This window comes from Buteo buteo, chromosome 3, assembly GCF_964188355.1.
Source record: "Buteo buteo chromosome 3, bButBut1.hap1.1, whole genome shotgun sequence".
NCBI lineage: Eukaryota > Metazoa > Chordata > Aves > Accipitriformes > Accipitridae > Buteo > Buteo buteo.
The window spans coordinates 68,505,946-68,522,355 of NC_134173.1; the positions used below are offsets into that span (position 1 = coordinate 68,505,946).

A 16,410-nucleotide genomic window follows, 5' to 3' on the forward strand; every position below is an offset into this window, starting at 1 on the left:
CAAGGCAAAGCCTGTACTATCGTTTTTAGTGTTACTTGAACAGCAGCTGACGAGAACTAGTCAAGACTCACAGGTTTTGTGCACGCTGCAGCGTGGGGCAGGGGGGGTGTAAGCTTAAGTACAAGTTGACAAACAGCACTTAGCTTATCTCAAGAAGAAACTTGACCACTCTCTCAGCAGATGCCTGAACTGTAAATCATGTTATGTATTATAGCCCTAAAAGTATCATTAAGACAACTTGAAATAGTTTGTATTAGATAAGAAAATTTTTGGCTTGCAGCTATACAGACAAAAACATCTTACAGTCCTGTGTGCATTCTGTATCCATCTGAAAAGCCTCCAGCTGTGTTTTACAAGGGCTAAAGTGTCTCATAAAAACACCCCCAAAAGCCTTAAACTCAAGACTAAGTTGATAAGTTGTCTGTAAGAATTTAAGGTCTGAAGCTGAACTTTATTTACTTTTGCTCCTCTGTCACATTCTGGTTTCTTGGCATAGAAGGGTTATGAAATTATAAAAACACGGTAGAGTGTGAGGAAAGTAAAGTTGTTTTTTGTTGATGCTCTGGTGAACTGTCACACAGGACTACTGAGTCTGGGGAGGGGAGAAGCATCTGAAAACAAATCATATTTATAGGGTTGGAGCATTTGGGGTTTTGTTGGGCAGTGGGGAGCAATTCTGAGTTTCACTCATTGGTATTTGAGATTTGCACCACTTTCACTGGTTTTGATTACCAATCAGTCTTCTGTTCAACTATGAGCTTTAAGTTTGCCAGGAGAAGTGTAAGCAGACTGAAACTTTGAACAAGAAAGGGAGTTCTCTGGGCATGCATTTGTCTTGGTCTCTTCTGCTCCAAACAGCGTACAAGATATCCACCTCAATTTTGGCTTTGAAAAGGAAATCAATACATGTCACGGAAGAATAAGTAATACAAGTAGGACAGAGAACTAAGGATATTGGAATCAACGGATCTCTGAATGCCGTTATCTGAAATATTGTGACAAGGTAGAAACTGAGCAAGAGCAGAATATTTAACCAGACTGCTTCCCCTGCCCCACGTCCGCATTTCACACACCCCTCGCGCCATATGTTTAGCCTATGTAAATTTAAAAGCCCAAAACTAACCGAGCAGAATATTCTATGATCAATCCAGGCTATGCCTGCGCTACAATTCAGTGTTCAAAAAGCTACCCTACGACAGTGGTCTCCTGAGCCCTGTGCTGTTGCAGTCACTGTTTTTGATACAAACCAGATCTGAGAATTCCACACTCCAACTTTTCCTCTGGCTAAAGGATGTTCTCATTGCTTTCTAGCAATTTCAAGTGGCTTGTTCTTTTTGGAGCAGTTTTGACGGGAACAGGTCTTAAATGAGAAACTTTGAAGAACCGAGTCAGGGAGGGGAAAACCAACCTCTGCAACCTGGGTCAGAACTGAAATTGTAAGCAGTAAAGTCACTCCATCCAGGAAAGGTCAGTACTGCTCGAGTTGGTTTGAGAGCTGCTGTCGGGTTTGGTAGACCTGCCCACAGGCAGAGGAAGGCCGTATACAGGACAGAGGGCCATGCTGAGCAGTTCTTTTCAACCCGAAGGGCCAGATGTAGAAAACAAGACACACGAGGCTGGCTTTCTGTAGAGCCTACTAGAGCCAGAGAGAAAGCAATCGAAACTCATGGACAAAATAAATGTTTTGATGCTAACTTTAGTAAGTAAAGTTTTCCAGATAAAGGCAATTGCATCCATATTTAACAGCTGTTAAAGAGATACACATTTAATTGCATTATATAAGGGGTGCTTTATATTCCAGAGAAAACATTTCAAGTGTTTTAATTCTACCTGTTTGGAATCCAGACTTTCTCCCTAGAAGATACTCCAGTTGACAAAAGGGCCTTGTTCAGATATCTGGGATCAACTGAATACATTTATTTAAAAGCAATTTTAAATATTAAAAAAGTAGAAATTAACACATACAGTACTCAAAAACTGTCACATTAAATACATGTGAATAGACATGTGTACTGATGTTTTACCTTAACATTCAATGAGAAGTCAAGATTTTAACTAGTGGCATGACCAGATCCGATTTCTGTACACGTTGATGTACTATGTAATAAAAAAATAAATAGCAACTGTTGTTCAACAGTAAATAAGACATCATCTGCAGAGCATACTTCCCCCTCTGGGGGCACCTTCCCCTGCCCCTCCCCCCAACCCCTTATCAGCTAATTTTCCATAAAGATTTAGACTTTCCAAATACTATGTCATATACAAAATTGTAGACAGTGGCTCACTGAGTTCAAATATAATACTGTACTTAAACTCAATCAATATCATACATTTTCAGATTTCTTATGACCCACAATAAGCCAGAATAAACAGAACTATTGTTCCCGATGGAACTCATTTAATTTTATAAAATGCATATGTATACTATTTTAAAGAGCGTAGAAAAGAATAGACATTTGACTCTACATAATTTTACATGCCTAGGTTTTCTTTATATGATTTGCTTTTATCAGTTTATTTCAAGATCACTTAAAAATACAATTGACCACAAAAGTGAATAGGTTTTGTTCTTTAATGCAACTTAAAACATTGTAGTAATGGATAAAATGGAATGCTAAGTAAATGCTAAACCTGACTTCCTTTCCATAAAAAACAGAATAAAGTCTGAAATACTGGAGCTGGTAATACTGAAGATTAGATGCCAGCAGGCTTGCTTGCTCATTGCATAATTATTTTTTTTTTAAATAAACTTTTGTTATAAATGATAAAACCATTAACAGTTGATAAATGTTTTGTATTTTTTCCATGTGGGGTTTAGACTGATATTTGTTTCTGTATTAACCACAAACAGAATTAAATATTCACTGACTACAGTCTTGTAAAACTGAATTAAAAATGAAAGCCCTCAGAAAGTCTGAGATGTGCTTTTATGAAATGAAAATCTTTCCATGCAGTCAAGACAATCTGCTTTGAAATAGCAGTACTAGGTACTGAAGCCAAAAAAACATTTAAAGCAAGTAATACAAAACTACATATGAAAGTCATGGAACCTGCTACAGACTATGGGAAAAACATAACTTCATTATGTTTCAGAAGTTAAAAAATGATGTTTAAAGTGACATAGGAAATGAAAGTTTCCAGTAATACATTTAAGTGTTTTCTGGCAATGCAACTTTATACCAACTTTCAAGAAACCTCAGGTCAAATGCAGCCTTCCAAAGATTTTCTTAGAAATTAGCTTCATAACAGTATACCTGTTACTTGGTGCTTTGAATTAAGACTATTACACTCACAGTTTAGTGAGCTCTACTAAAACCAGCCTGATACTTGTGATCTGAGTTCTATCATTAACAGCCTGATCGAATGCATGAGAGGTCATCTTAACTTCCACTTTTTAGAGCAATTAAAAATAATTTAAATTTATCCTTATATCACCACTTAAGAAATTTTATTTTAGGTAACTAACTTTTAGCAAGGTTGAAGACAGAGGAAAAAAAAACCCACAAAATCATTTTTCAAAGAGCCAATTTAGCTATAAACAAATACTGTTGCAAGCTCACATTAATCTGAATAGCAATTAAGTTAAAATGTTCTTTTCCTCAAATGTAGCTATATGACTACAGTACTACTTTTGTACAAAGGCAGGTTTCAAGTAAGCGTCTAAATGCATGCATAATGTCAACAGTTAACATTTTCTAGAAGTCCTTGGTTACTACGAATTCAGTGAAAGAAACCAGCAAATTTCACATATATCTACTAAAGAACAATATGACTAATTTTCATTAAAATAAGTTTTCGAATGAAATAAATTTGTAACTTTTTATAGTGAGGTAATATCACAGGGGAACTGCAATCACAGTTTGGCATAGGTCCACATAATATAAACATGAAATGCTGTATGCACACCATAAAACATTACTGTTATCTGTAAAGTCAGTGAATATTTGTCTTCATAATTACACTTAACTGAGCACTATATTAAATAAATACCGAAGTGGGTTTCATAGCTGTAAACTGCATACACTTATAAACTGCAGACTGATTTTTAAATTGTCTGAAACCATTCACTCATTCTAACTTTCTGCTAATTGTATATTGAAAATACCGAGTTATTAGGAACAGTCATTTCTGTACAGTTACATGGTTGACGGAGACCACCTATGTTTGGAAAGCTGGCAGTTCATACGTATTTTTAACAGCATAAACAGAGATGTAAGTGCTAGATGCCAAGGATGGCTTCAACGAACCCAATAAGGCGTGCCAGGTTCCAAGGCTACCATAATACTGGCAAAGGCAGAATAACACAGTATATTTACAATACATATAATTCAACCTCATGAGGTGAAACTTAAATGAATTCTTAATTTGTAACAGCAGCTATATATACAATTGTGCACAGGATTACAGGGAGGCAGCAGCGTTCGCTTTTGCTAAAAAGCCCGTCTTGCATGAAGAATGTGCAATGCTCAAGTTTAGGATTTTTTGTTTGTTTGTTTTTTCTAGTCTGACAGAATGTGCACAAAGGACACTGGAAAGACCCCTTTCCTCTCTGGCTGTCCTTCGATGTGGCCAATCTGCAACACAGGAGAAAAACGTACATATATATGTGTGTGTGTACGTGTACACATAGAGTTCATAGACTGCATTTACTTCATTCAAAAGCAGCAGAACTGCGTGGATCCTACAGAGCATTTGCAAGTTCTTGGACAGTTTAAAGCAGGCCTTAGTTAATATTTGAATTTGCATAACGGAACAAAGTAAAACCATACAAACATGTTATAAATAAGACAAATTAAGCCAACTAAATGTAAACAGAACAACTACAATTGAATATGGAAACCTAAAAGAACTACATAAATCACTGAATTTCAAGAATCTCACCAAAACAGAAGCCTTATTTTCTTGCCTGATGTATCTTGCTACTGCAAGTTAGTCTATGTCTTTCAAACCCGTTCATCTTAGTTAACTGAGTAAATCCTAAACATCTCACTTAAGGGAAACGTCTGCTACAGTTGTTAAGTTACTTATGATAATCTGCATGCTTCACTTAAAAGTGATAAAGGCCCAGCTATTTTCTCATTGAATTAGGATGATTCCTAATGATTTATGTGCAAACTAGTGTTTATAACAAATCACAGTATCATTTAAGTGTCCTTCATGTACAACTTCTTCTGATTTGCATAATAATAATTTATAAAGAAATAGCCAAGCAACTTTAAAAGGCTCCTTCTAGATGAACTTCACTTGTTTAAAATGTATAATTATAAACAACTATCGGCTACAGTGCTGCTCACTACTTTCAGAATAATAGTGTATCTCCTTCCTCTTCCACAAGCTAACAAAACGGGAAGGGGAAACATGCAGGGCTGGCCATTTCCTCTTGTAGAGCCAAATTTTTGAAGCATATGAGTCAACAGCCTTCGTTTCCCTTCTCAGATACACTCAAGCTGGAGCACTTCATGGAACTTGTCAGGCATGTACCCAGGGATTTTAAAAAGCCACTTCACAAAACAGATTCAGCAACTAATACAACCATAATCAGGGACTGGATGATATGGTTGATACACCAGCTTTTCACTGGGCATTGCTCTTTTGATACCATCTTCTCAGTTAAAAATCTTCCACACTTAAATCATGAGTGAGAGGAAACTGTGTAGCTAGAACCAAAACAGCAAGGGTTGCACTGCACTTAGATTAGGAATTCATAGGCAGCATTGCAGTAAGAATTTGTTTTAATCAAAATGAAATCTGTCTCATTTTCCCCAGTAATAATTCTTAGGTAGCCAAGTATGATGTAGCAGGGCTTTGGAGGCAAGAAGTAGATTGCCTAGGGAGGGTTGGAGCCTTCAAATGAGGTTGAGAAAAAGCTGGTGTTGGCACTTAAGAACCAAAGACAATATGCAGTCCAGGGTAGGGGGGAGTATGATACAAACCAATGGCACAGGAGGAAAGAAGGGAAATAAAATATTAACTACCTCTCATTTAAGGAGGAAAACCATCAGCTCACAGCACCAATTATAAATAGTTTTTCAGACTTCCTGCAACCCCTGTAGGTATAACTTAACATTTCTGGTGAACTGAAGATAATTACATATCTCACTTTTCATGAAGGGTGTAAGCATGCTAAATGGAGTAAAAATCACCACTTCTTCATTTAATGAAAGGCTAGTGTGCATTCCAAAGAGTGACGTATGTAAGTACGTGTTGTTATGAGCCAGCAATAAAGTCAAACGTAGTCAGGACGGTTCTAGCAGACTCCCAGGAAGAGACTGACCTTACCAGAGAAAGGGGAGCTCCTCTCATATGAGTTTAAGGGCTGGATGTTAGCTCAGGAAAAGAAAAAACAACCAACAACAACCACCAAAACAAACAAAATAAAAAAACACCACCCACAAACCAAAATAACAAGATACTCCTCAAATTTGGAAAAAGAGGCTTTTAAAGGAAAGTCATACAGAAGTTATGTGGAACTATAAAAGGAAAAGATACATACCCACCACTCTTGGTCCTCTTCACCGGTTACAATAATTACTTCTCCTTCAACAAACGTGAGCTCATCATCATTATCTGCCTGACAGTCATAAATGGTCTTCACTCGCCTAACTTTGTTTTTCCCCTAAAAATAGAATGAAGTTTTAGACGAAGGACATGAGGAACAGCAAAACCATACATATGATATCAATTTTGCCTTTTAGTTATGTTTTATTTTACAAGAAGGTAAAGACTACCAAATTGCTTTCCCTGCAATCAGGTACATAAAATCAAAAAACTCTGCTTCAACAATGTTATTAAAAAAACCCAACAGAACGAAAAATTACCTACACAGGTGTAGGTTTTCTTTTTCTTAAGATTCAGAATTCCCAAGAGACTTTAACATGTAGTGCATGGCTTAAGTAACCTATGCTTCCTCCAGTAAAGAAGATATAATGTCTTTACATTGTTCCAGTCCACAAACACCCTCTTTTTCCTTTAATACATACTTCATTAAAGAACCCACCATGAACAGAAAATGAAATCCAGTCTCCTCTCAATGTTACAAGAGAGGTAAGGGCTGAGGAAAATTCTGCACTGAATTCCCAGTATTCCTTACAGGTTTGGTTTTGGATCTTACCAAAAATACAGATCTGCTTATAGGACTAGAAATTATTTTTTGAGTGATTTGCTCATCCAGAATGTTAGCAATTTCTTACCAAAAGAATCTTAATTTCAGGTGGCAGTGCTATTCTGTGATGATAGTTCACAATAGATATTCTCGCAGCTCTACCATTCTGAGGCCAAGTGTTTTCTAGGTCATACTTTGCTGCATACTGATAATTCATATGGAAAAGCCTGAGCCATGGACTCCTCCCTGAACATATGTTTCTCACGGCAGGAAAAATGCTTTAAATTATTTCCAAATAGAGTAAGGAAGCAATATTCACAGCAAAACACTCCTGCTACTTTATATTCCTGTATTTTCATACCCACACTTCAAAAACTACATTTCCTTCTTTGAACAGAAGTAGTCAGATAACAAGAATGCAAAAAAACAAGAAAAGCACAAAGAGATGAGAAGCAGAAGGGCAATGAAGGAAAAAGTCAGCAGGTTTAGAGGAATTTGAGCCAAAAGTAACTTCACAGAGGAAATTTCCTAGGGAGCCTTCTCTTTGCTATTACCTACCCACTTAAAATACCTCCAGGTCTTGGCAAAAAAAAAAAAAAACAACAACAAAAAACCATCCCTGCAGATGAACAGCAGAACAGACACACAGCAAAGAACGTTCATACTAAACTCAAGGTACAGAAAAATAACAATTCTAGAGGGATCTAAGGGACAAAGCAGTTGGCACAACAACGTAAAACTAAAAAAAACTCATACTCAAGACAAATGAACAGAAATACCTGAAGTGAGGTTCATGAGAGATCAAAGGATTTTTTACAGCAAGGATTTGCTGCAGCAAAAAGTTACTTCAAAGAATGCTTTCTCTCTTTTTTAAACAAATTCATGTAATTTGAACAAAACTCTCAACTATCACTAGGGATTGGAATTCAATATTAATGGGTATTTGGGGCCAGTCCCAGCTTTCAACTCCAGAGAACCTTTACAAACTAAGAACACTTCCAATCAATACCCTGGTGATGAAGGGAAATAACTACTTCTGCCAGATAAAACTTGTCTCATTGAATAAAAAGACTAAGGAAAGTTAAATTCCTCTAAACTTAGAGAACTGCATGCAACTCAGCTTGTAAGAACACATGAAAAATGATGGAAATTGCTCCTGGTTCCTTCTGATTAGTACCACAGATGACATTTTAATATTCTATTTCTTTCACTTAGGAGAGCAGTAAAAAAGATAATTCAAGTCTGAGGTGTATTTAATCTTGGGAAGGTTTAAAAAAGGATGGATCTGAAGAGACTATATATTTTCCAGAATACAGTTTGGGGCACCGGTGTGTAAAGAAATAGAAGCAATTACAGGAAATGTAATCTGCAACTATAAACCAAATATCACCCAGTCCGCCCCCAACTCCTTGTATCCAATATTAGTACTTATTAAAAAGAGACTTTAATGCTTAAGACTGAATAATAATCAGCTGCTGTGGTCATTAATAATCCCTCCATGTTCTTATTTACGTTCAACATTTTTTTTGTTTAAAAAGAAATAATTTTGTCTCCTTTATACAAAACTCACAAAAGAACACTCAAGTGCTCAGTATTATTTTAGAAGTACTCAGAGCAAGTTTCATTTTTCAAAAAATATCCTTTCAACTCCTTACATATTAACAGCTTCGGTATTCTTACCTAATAATTCTGAACAATTGATTTTCTAAAAGTTCCAATAAATTTGTGCTCATCTATTTAATGGCTAAATAGTCAAACCCAAGAGTGAAGTACCCACAAGTACTACTGGCTGCTGTCATGGGTCTTACGGTTGCACGGTGATGTAGCATTTCACCAGTTTGTGCGGAGAAGATAGAGCCAGAGGATGAAAATGGAGGCAAGATACATTTAAGAGGAATTCCTGCACATTATTACTTGAGCAAGAAAGACTGCAGCGAACAAGAAGAGATACACGTGTGCATGCAACAATGTGTAGAAAACTGGAAAGTAATTATCACAGATACATCACAATTTTGATCACTGTAAAACAGTGGAACTATTTAATTTACTGCACCTATGAAAATGGCTGAATTTGGAGAACACTGAATTCTTCCTCAGAATTTTTCTGTATAAAGTGAATAAAGTGAAAGTTAAAAAAAACCAAACCAAACAACTAATCCACTATTATCCTTTCTTTCCTTCTTCATTAAAGTGACAAATAGCTGAGAATGTCCAGCATTATCTGTCGGCTTATATTTAAAAGTACTTAAATAAACAAATCGTAGTTGCAGACACCTTTTGATCAGATCTCTGTACTATTTTATTTCATCTCCAGAACATTCAGGAAGCCCAAGCAACAACCCTGTCGTTCTCAGTGAGGTAGGAGCTTACAGACAAGTCCATGAGAGAAGCCAAGCAGAGTGATGGCTTCAGAGAAAGAGTGTTCTTTGACTACAAGAACGGAAGTCTTATTTCTTTTTACATAAGCGCTTTGCATAGCCAATTTGACAAGCAAAACCCTCTCCTTTTTGATGTATTCTTAATGATGAAAATCTTAAGAGAGCTTTGGAGTTTCATAAAATTATTTCAATATACATATGCATGAAGAATCCTCTGTTGGATGGAAATTGCACTGGTTAGCAAGATGAACAGCAAGATGAATCGGGGGTTGAACAAGGAGACCTGGAATCAAGTTATAGTTGCAGTTTTGCTACTACACACCATCCAGCAATGTCAATTTTGCCACTTCAGAAATATATCTGAACCTTTGTTAACCACTTAAGTACATCGACATTAAATATTCGTGACAGGAACATTTACTAGTTTGTCACAGTTGACTTTAAAATTATCTACTGACAATAGGTGCTAACATTCCTTCTTAAAGATACAAAAATCAAATACATAAATGTTCTAGTAATCTAAGGCATACAAAGTAGTGGGCAAAGTCAGAAAAGAAAACTAGCAATCATTTCAGAAGTATGACTGGCACAGATAAAAATGCCCAAGTTCCCTAATAAATCTAAATACACTGTCATGCTCCCAAGACTATTGCTTTATGTTGCTAGCATTTGTTTCAGCATGCAAGAGGCCTTGTAAACCCCCAGCATTTGGTGAAGCTGCTTGGGAGCACAAAAAGACCTCCTCATTCACCATCCTAACCCATAAAGTTATGTTGTTTTGTGTGTATAGCTCAAGGGTGGGTTTTGGTTTTTTTGCACAGATAGTCCTACAGTAACTTCAAAGACTTCCATGGATAATTTCAACTAGCTGGAATAATACTTACCATATTTATTTTCCTGGGAAGTGGCACAGGGGTTTCTGGCAGGGTATGTGTTATGTCATTAGACTCTTCAGATGCTTGCCTTTGGACGGTGTCTCTAGATTGTACGTTTGGAGAAAGATCTAAGGAGTGAGATTTTTGATTTGCCTCTGGGGGCTGAGGCTTCGGTGATGCTTCTCCACCTTGAGTTTTAGCCAACAGCTCTCCTAGCTGAGGTTTTGGAGGAAGGTCCTTCATTTGCGGCTTTGGAGGTAAGTCTCCAAGTTGTGGTTTTGGTGGCAAGTCTCCTAGCTGAGGCTTTGGGGGTAGTTCTCCAGGCTTTGGGGGTAAATCTCCCACTTGAGGTTTCTGAGTTAATTCCAGAGGCAGAGGCTTTGGGGGCAAGTCTCCAGGTTGTGGCTTCTGTGGTATATCGATGGACAGTGAGGGCTTCTGAAAGATTTCCGTGTGCTGATGGGATTTATCTATTGAAAGATGATGACTGGTTTCTATTTTTCTTAGTGCCACTAAAACAAAAGAACATAACAATGGTTTTTCACAATCTCATCTTAATATTAAAGAACTTAGGCACATATCAGAACTGTAATTGTATAATGACCACTTGTTAACTGAGTCCTGATAACTGTCCATATGTCCTCCTAGTCTATGACAAATGCCAGGTAATAAGTCTTTACTTTAACCCTCTTTCACTGAGATCTCATTTCATTGCTCCTACTGGAGCCCACAAGTGCTTAATCCAACAGCTACTTGGTGTCAATTTATAGATTAACTACTTAAGGTGAAATAAAGTGATTGCTTTTTGGGCCTAAACCAAAAAATAAGTATAAGAAAAGATGTATTTTGCAAAACAACCTATCAACCCCCTGATGTGACTGCAATGAAAATTCTCTTTAATGCCAATTATTAATATACACAGTTGAACTCCATACAAAAAACCTACTGAGTCTCAGAATTAGTACTTGTAAAATCTTGAAGAAGAGAGCGAGTGAGTATGTATGTCTATACAGTGCATAGAATAAACGGTATTATAGACATTCAAACTAAAACTAATAAAAAAATTGTAAATATTTACAATTTAGTAAAGATTAGAAGAATTAAATGAGCATATTTTGGAGGTTTTATGGAAGGAAATTGAAAATAGCTTTTGAAATAGTTTTTTGTCCATGTCATACATTCATTCTACTGCTAAGTTCCCTAAGAAAACTTGACTGAAATCTACCCTAAAGACAAAACCAAACCCCTAAACCAAACAACTCTGTATTAAAGCAGATGAAGGGTACAGGAGAGAAAAAAGTTACAACCCATGATGAAAGAAACACATCTTGACTAGAAGCAATAATTTCCTATTGTATTCAGGATTGCTTTAGTATCCTGTAATACCAGCCAAAAAGATGGCCTGACATTTTACTATGAAAGCAACAATACTCGATTTGGGTATCACCTACTGCAATAACACTTCCATGTTATATTTATGGTTATTTATAGCAAAAAAGGAAAACTGTGCATAATTTCCATTAAAGAAATTGTATAGCTACTATCAGATACCTCATTTAAAAAAATGTCTGTGATTATACTTGTATATGGCTTTGTCTCCTAGACTTACCTAGTAGCAAATGTACAAGCACTGATCACCCACATTGGTTTGAGGCTTAAGTAAATGATATGAAAAAACTGCTAGTAGCCCTTATCAAAGTGCTTTGATTGAGCCCATCTTGAATTTTCACCTATATCATTTTAAATCAAGGAAGCATTGACTTCCATTGCAGTGGTACCCCATTGTGTCATTGGTGCGTCTTTCAAAAGATGATACCATAATAATTATAATTTAATAAAGTTGAAATTTCACATTTGTATTTTCTGTTAAAATGATTTGCATTCTCAATTTCAGTCATCTAGCTTCAGAAGTTTGGACAGGCATCATATCCTGATCTTCAGGCTCTATAGTGATCACCCACTCATAAAGATATAATGTATTTTTGATGGATTCTGTATCAGACCGAGCTAGAAGGTAGGCCTACTTTCAACTTTATAGTCAACTGCTGCAAGAATTCAAAAAACTATATAAAATCTGCTGTATGAGTTTAAAGAGAGACTAGAAAAAAGTGTTTCTAAAAAGAAAGGGCCATAAGGCATTCACTGGGATGATGGTTTCAGTGAGTTCATCACCAATATATAAGCAAGCATGTAACAGTACCTGATTCTTTTCAGAGTATTTATATGGACAACAACCCTGATCGCCAAAACGTGGCAATGAACACAACACACCTCTAGCATATCAAGAAATTGGACTGATGGATATTAGGAAGAAAAAAGACTTTACCAAAGAGAGTGGTCAAAGAAGTGGGAGCCCAGAGAGGTTATCCACGGAGATACTCAAAATACAACTGGATATGGCCTTGAGCAACCTGCTCTCATGTCAGAAAGTTAGCCCTGCTCTGAGTGGTGGATTGGACCAGCTGACCTCTTGAGGTCTCTTCCAGCCTCAATTAGTTTATGATTTTTTTTTCTTTCTTCCTTATGTTCCATAGATCTAACTATTTTTTTAGTTTAATAAAAACCTTCCCGATCTTCCAAAATCCTTTTAGTTTTGCTGAAGTTTCATGGTTTGTGGCATTTTAGAAATAATGATGAAAAGATTCATATATTTAAAACAAGTATCTATTTTCACACACATTTAAAAGATATCATTATGGGAATACCCACAAAAAGAACACTTACCTTTTTGAGGTAGTTTGGGAAGAACTCTAGGGCCAAGTGCAGTCTTTGCAGTCCCAGTACTAAATCAACAGAAGAGAATTATTAGTGCTTACAACAATTATATACTTTTTCTTTTCCTTTTTTTTTTCCCCTCTACACATCTATAATCTAAAAAAATCCCCATTTATTTTGCTTCTTTTGTATAACTAACTTGTCATCTTGTCTGTGGATCAATCCCAAAACTCAAAACACTATTAAGAATGAACTGCTTTTGCAGAAAAAAAGACTTACAAACCCCACACAGCTTTTATGCTACAGGGCACATTTATTCCATGAACTATGGTATGTGAAAAAATGTACTCTGAAAATAGGTGAAGCTGAAAGACCAGCTCAGTGGGCAGATGCTGATCATTAAGGAAAATTTGGTCTTTAAAGTAACTATACTGAATCATTCAAAAACGTAGTATGTCCTTTGTGTCAGTGGTTTGAAGTTTTCTAGGACTGAGCCTATGCTTTGTAGCCTACTGCACGAGTATGATATTGTATTACACACAAATGGCAGCTGCATTAGGAGACAAAGTCTCTGCTACTCCAAGGAAATACTGATGATTGTGTGAAAACAACACTGTCAACATGTGTTACAGCTGTGTTAGTTACTCATAGTGGTAAGCAACAATACAAGCAGGACAGTTGCAAGTAATTTAATTACAACATAAAAATCTGAGATGGTTGCACACTGCAAGAACTTTCCATCTATGCTTTCTGTTGTAGACAATTTTTTTAAGAATTAAGGCCAGGCTGGCTCAAATTTACAAACATGGCACGTGAGGGCAAAATATACTACAAGCTTCAACAAAAAAACACCAAATTTTTTCCACCAGAACCACACCTAAGTCGCTTTTATAGAAAATGACTGTAGAAGAAGAAAGCCAATTGATTTAAGGCATAAAAATCAAACAATAAAAAATAAATAATCACCTAAAAATAATTACTCAAAAAAACAAGTAAAAAGAAGAATGAGTGAGGAAGTTGCCAGAATATGTTCAACAGAGCAGAGTCTTCTGCATCGACAGCCTTGATTCTGGTGTTATTTGTCTCTGAACTTAATGTTTCAAAACAAGTATGATGAAACACTTTTATCTTATTCCTAGGGTTTTTTTAAATAGTCAAAATATATCATGACACAAAACTGAAAGAACAGCCAAGCTCAATCTTGATTCAATAGGTAATTACCTCGGCCTTTATCTAATATCATCAAGCACGAGTATCACACTTTTACCCTTGTTTTACAAGTATCAAGTATGGCACCAGCTCGTTGTGCTGAAGAACATCGCCACTTTTTCCCTGAATATCCAGTGCCTCCTGGTTGGATTCAGCAAACACGGCAAGTCAGCTGTGCTACCAACACCACGTCCACTGCCTGTCCTGACAGGGCAGATCACAGACTGAGGAGCATCCAGAAACTCTACCTACACATCTTCTACCGTGATTTGTTTGACGTTACACATCCATCTCCAGTCATGGCCTGATCACGCACACTTGTGGTCATGCAAGGTCTCCATCATGTTGCCTGAGGCACACATTTATTACAATTACCATGCTTTGAACCTCAGGAGCTTGGAATCACAACACCGATAAAGGAGTAATGAAGTGACAGGAATGTATGGCTATCCTTCCTACTTCAGTTATTGAAAAAGACACTGGTAATGTACTGACCTGATGAACTATGAGCTAAAAGCAGTTTGTGTTACAACAGACTGTGTCAGCACATAAGCTCAACAGACTGGAAAACAGTTAAGCTGGAAGACTGAGATTAATTCTCTCTTTATAGAGCTATCTTCAATGCCAACCTGTACCGAGTGACACTTCTGCAGCTAAAGGCATGAGACCTCACACTGAAACGGATAAAATGAAATGCCAGGAGACATGAAAATAAAACTTTTGTCCTGCTGGACTGCAGTCTGAGGCAACATTCCCCAGCTCAGAGAACACTTCTGTAGGAGCAGTAGATAGATTCTGGTACAAGTCGTTCTGTCCATCCTGCTGAAAGGATGAATTGTGTATGGACAGCTATGAACAAAGCGTAGGAGGCTCAATGAAGCCAAAGTATTTGTATGGCAGTAAGGCATGCAGAAAACTAATGAAGAAGCATAGCCTGGATTTTTATTCATATGAAAGACAATTTTTTTCTAATTTACAAATTAGTTATGTTTACATAAATTTTCATCTTTGCCTTCATACACACAGATTTTACCTTGACTGCTGAGACATGCCCTCAAACTTGTTTGCAGCCTTAGTTGAAGGTGGGCCCAAATCATTACCTGAGGTGAAAAAAGCACAATTAAAGAAAAAATCATTAGGATAACTTAAAAATAATCAGCAGAGGGTGCAACTTAAAGCGAAGTACACATTCTTCCAATTATCCTCTATACGACATGTCTAAAGATTTTGAAGATCATTCTTTATTAATGATTTTGCAACTGAAAAAGCAGCAGGGACCATAATAATCCAACTTGACCTTTCATACAACACATTTTAAAACAACTCACTGGTAGCTCACATTTGCTGGCAAGGAAAGATTTAGTGACATTGTTGAGTTACTGCTGCAGGGCATTTGTTTTGAATATCGTGCTTCAATTTTCTCTGAATAGAAGGAGACCCTGCAGGCCAGTATCAAATAAATTTATTGTAGATGTTTACATTTTACTTTATGACGCACATCATCTTAAAACTGCCCTGTGTTTGATTTTATTCACAAAACATCAGATTTCTAAGGATTGGTATTTTATCTTACATAAAGAATAGCCTTTACTGATTCAGTGACTAAGTCAGTAAGTTACCATAACCTGAATGTTAACCATTAGTAAAGAAAAGATCCTGGGTATGCTCAATTCTGTCAAAAGGCAGCAATATCCAAACCCAAGTGTTTCTGAGCTCCTTCAGCAGAAGGCTCCTCTTTCATGAACCATCACCATTCCCAAGGTACAATTATACTAACTATGTTGGTTTAGTGCCTTTATCATTCCCCCTTCCCTCTTCTATTACAGCACATCTAAACAATCTTAGAACCAACTTCAACAGCCATTAGTAAATTTTGTTAGTGAAATAGATGTAAAGTGACATTTAACGATCCAAGAACACAAAATACTTCCCAGGCAAAAGAATGATGTATCTGCCTAGACACCATTCTTAGTGCATTGAAGTCTAAAGGAAACAGCAGAAAAGGCTCATGCTGAACCTTGCTAAAAATGTTTACATTTAAAAGTAAAAAAAGAAGAAAAAAGGTAAGACAAACAGCAAACCCTTCACATATAGATCCTATGGATAAAGCAAGGAAAAAGCTCTCATGGTT

The 16,410-nt window shown here is 36.6% G+C and overlaps 1 protein-coding gene across 3 annotated transcripts in view; it reads right to left on the reverse strand.

Annotated features, from left to right (window-relative positions):
- Positions 1-1,682: 1,682 nt before the first annotated feature.
- Positions 1,683-16,410, reverse strand: part of ASAP1 (ArfGAP with SH3 domain, ankyrin repeat and PH domain 1) — a 161,796-nt gene continuing 147,068 nt past the window's right edge. For all 3 annotated transcript variants that reach the window (XM_075023963.1, XM_075023964.1, XM_075023965.1), the window contains 5 exons: positions 15,313-15,379; positions 13,080-13,138; positions 10,365-10,867; positions 6,494-6,616; positions 1,683-4,574 (listed from right to left, as the gene is read on the reverse strand). In XM_075023963.1, coding sequence (XP_074880064.1) covers positions 4,500-4,574; positions 6,494-6,616; positions 10,365-10,867; positions 13,080-13,138; positions 15,313-15,379 — 827 coding nt within the window. In that variant the 3' untranslated portion in view covers positions 1,683-4,499. The remainder of the gene's footprint in view (positions 4,575-6,493; positions 6,617-10,364; positions 10,868-13,079; positions 13,139-15,312; positions 15,380-16,410) is intronic.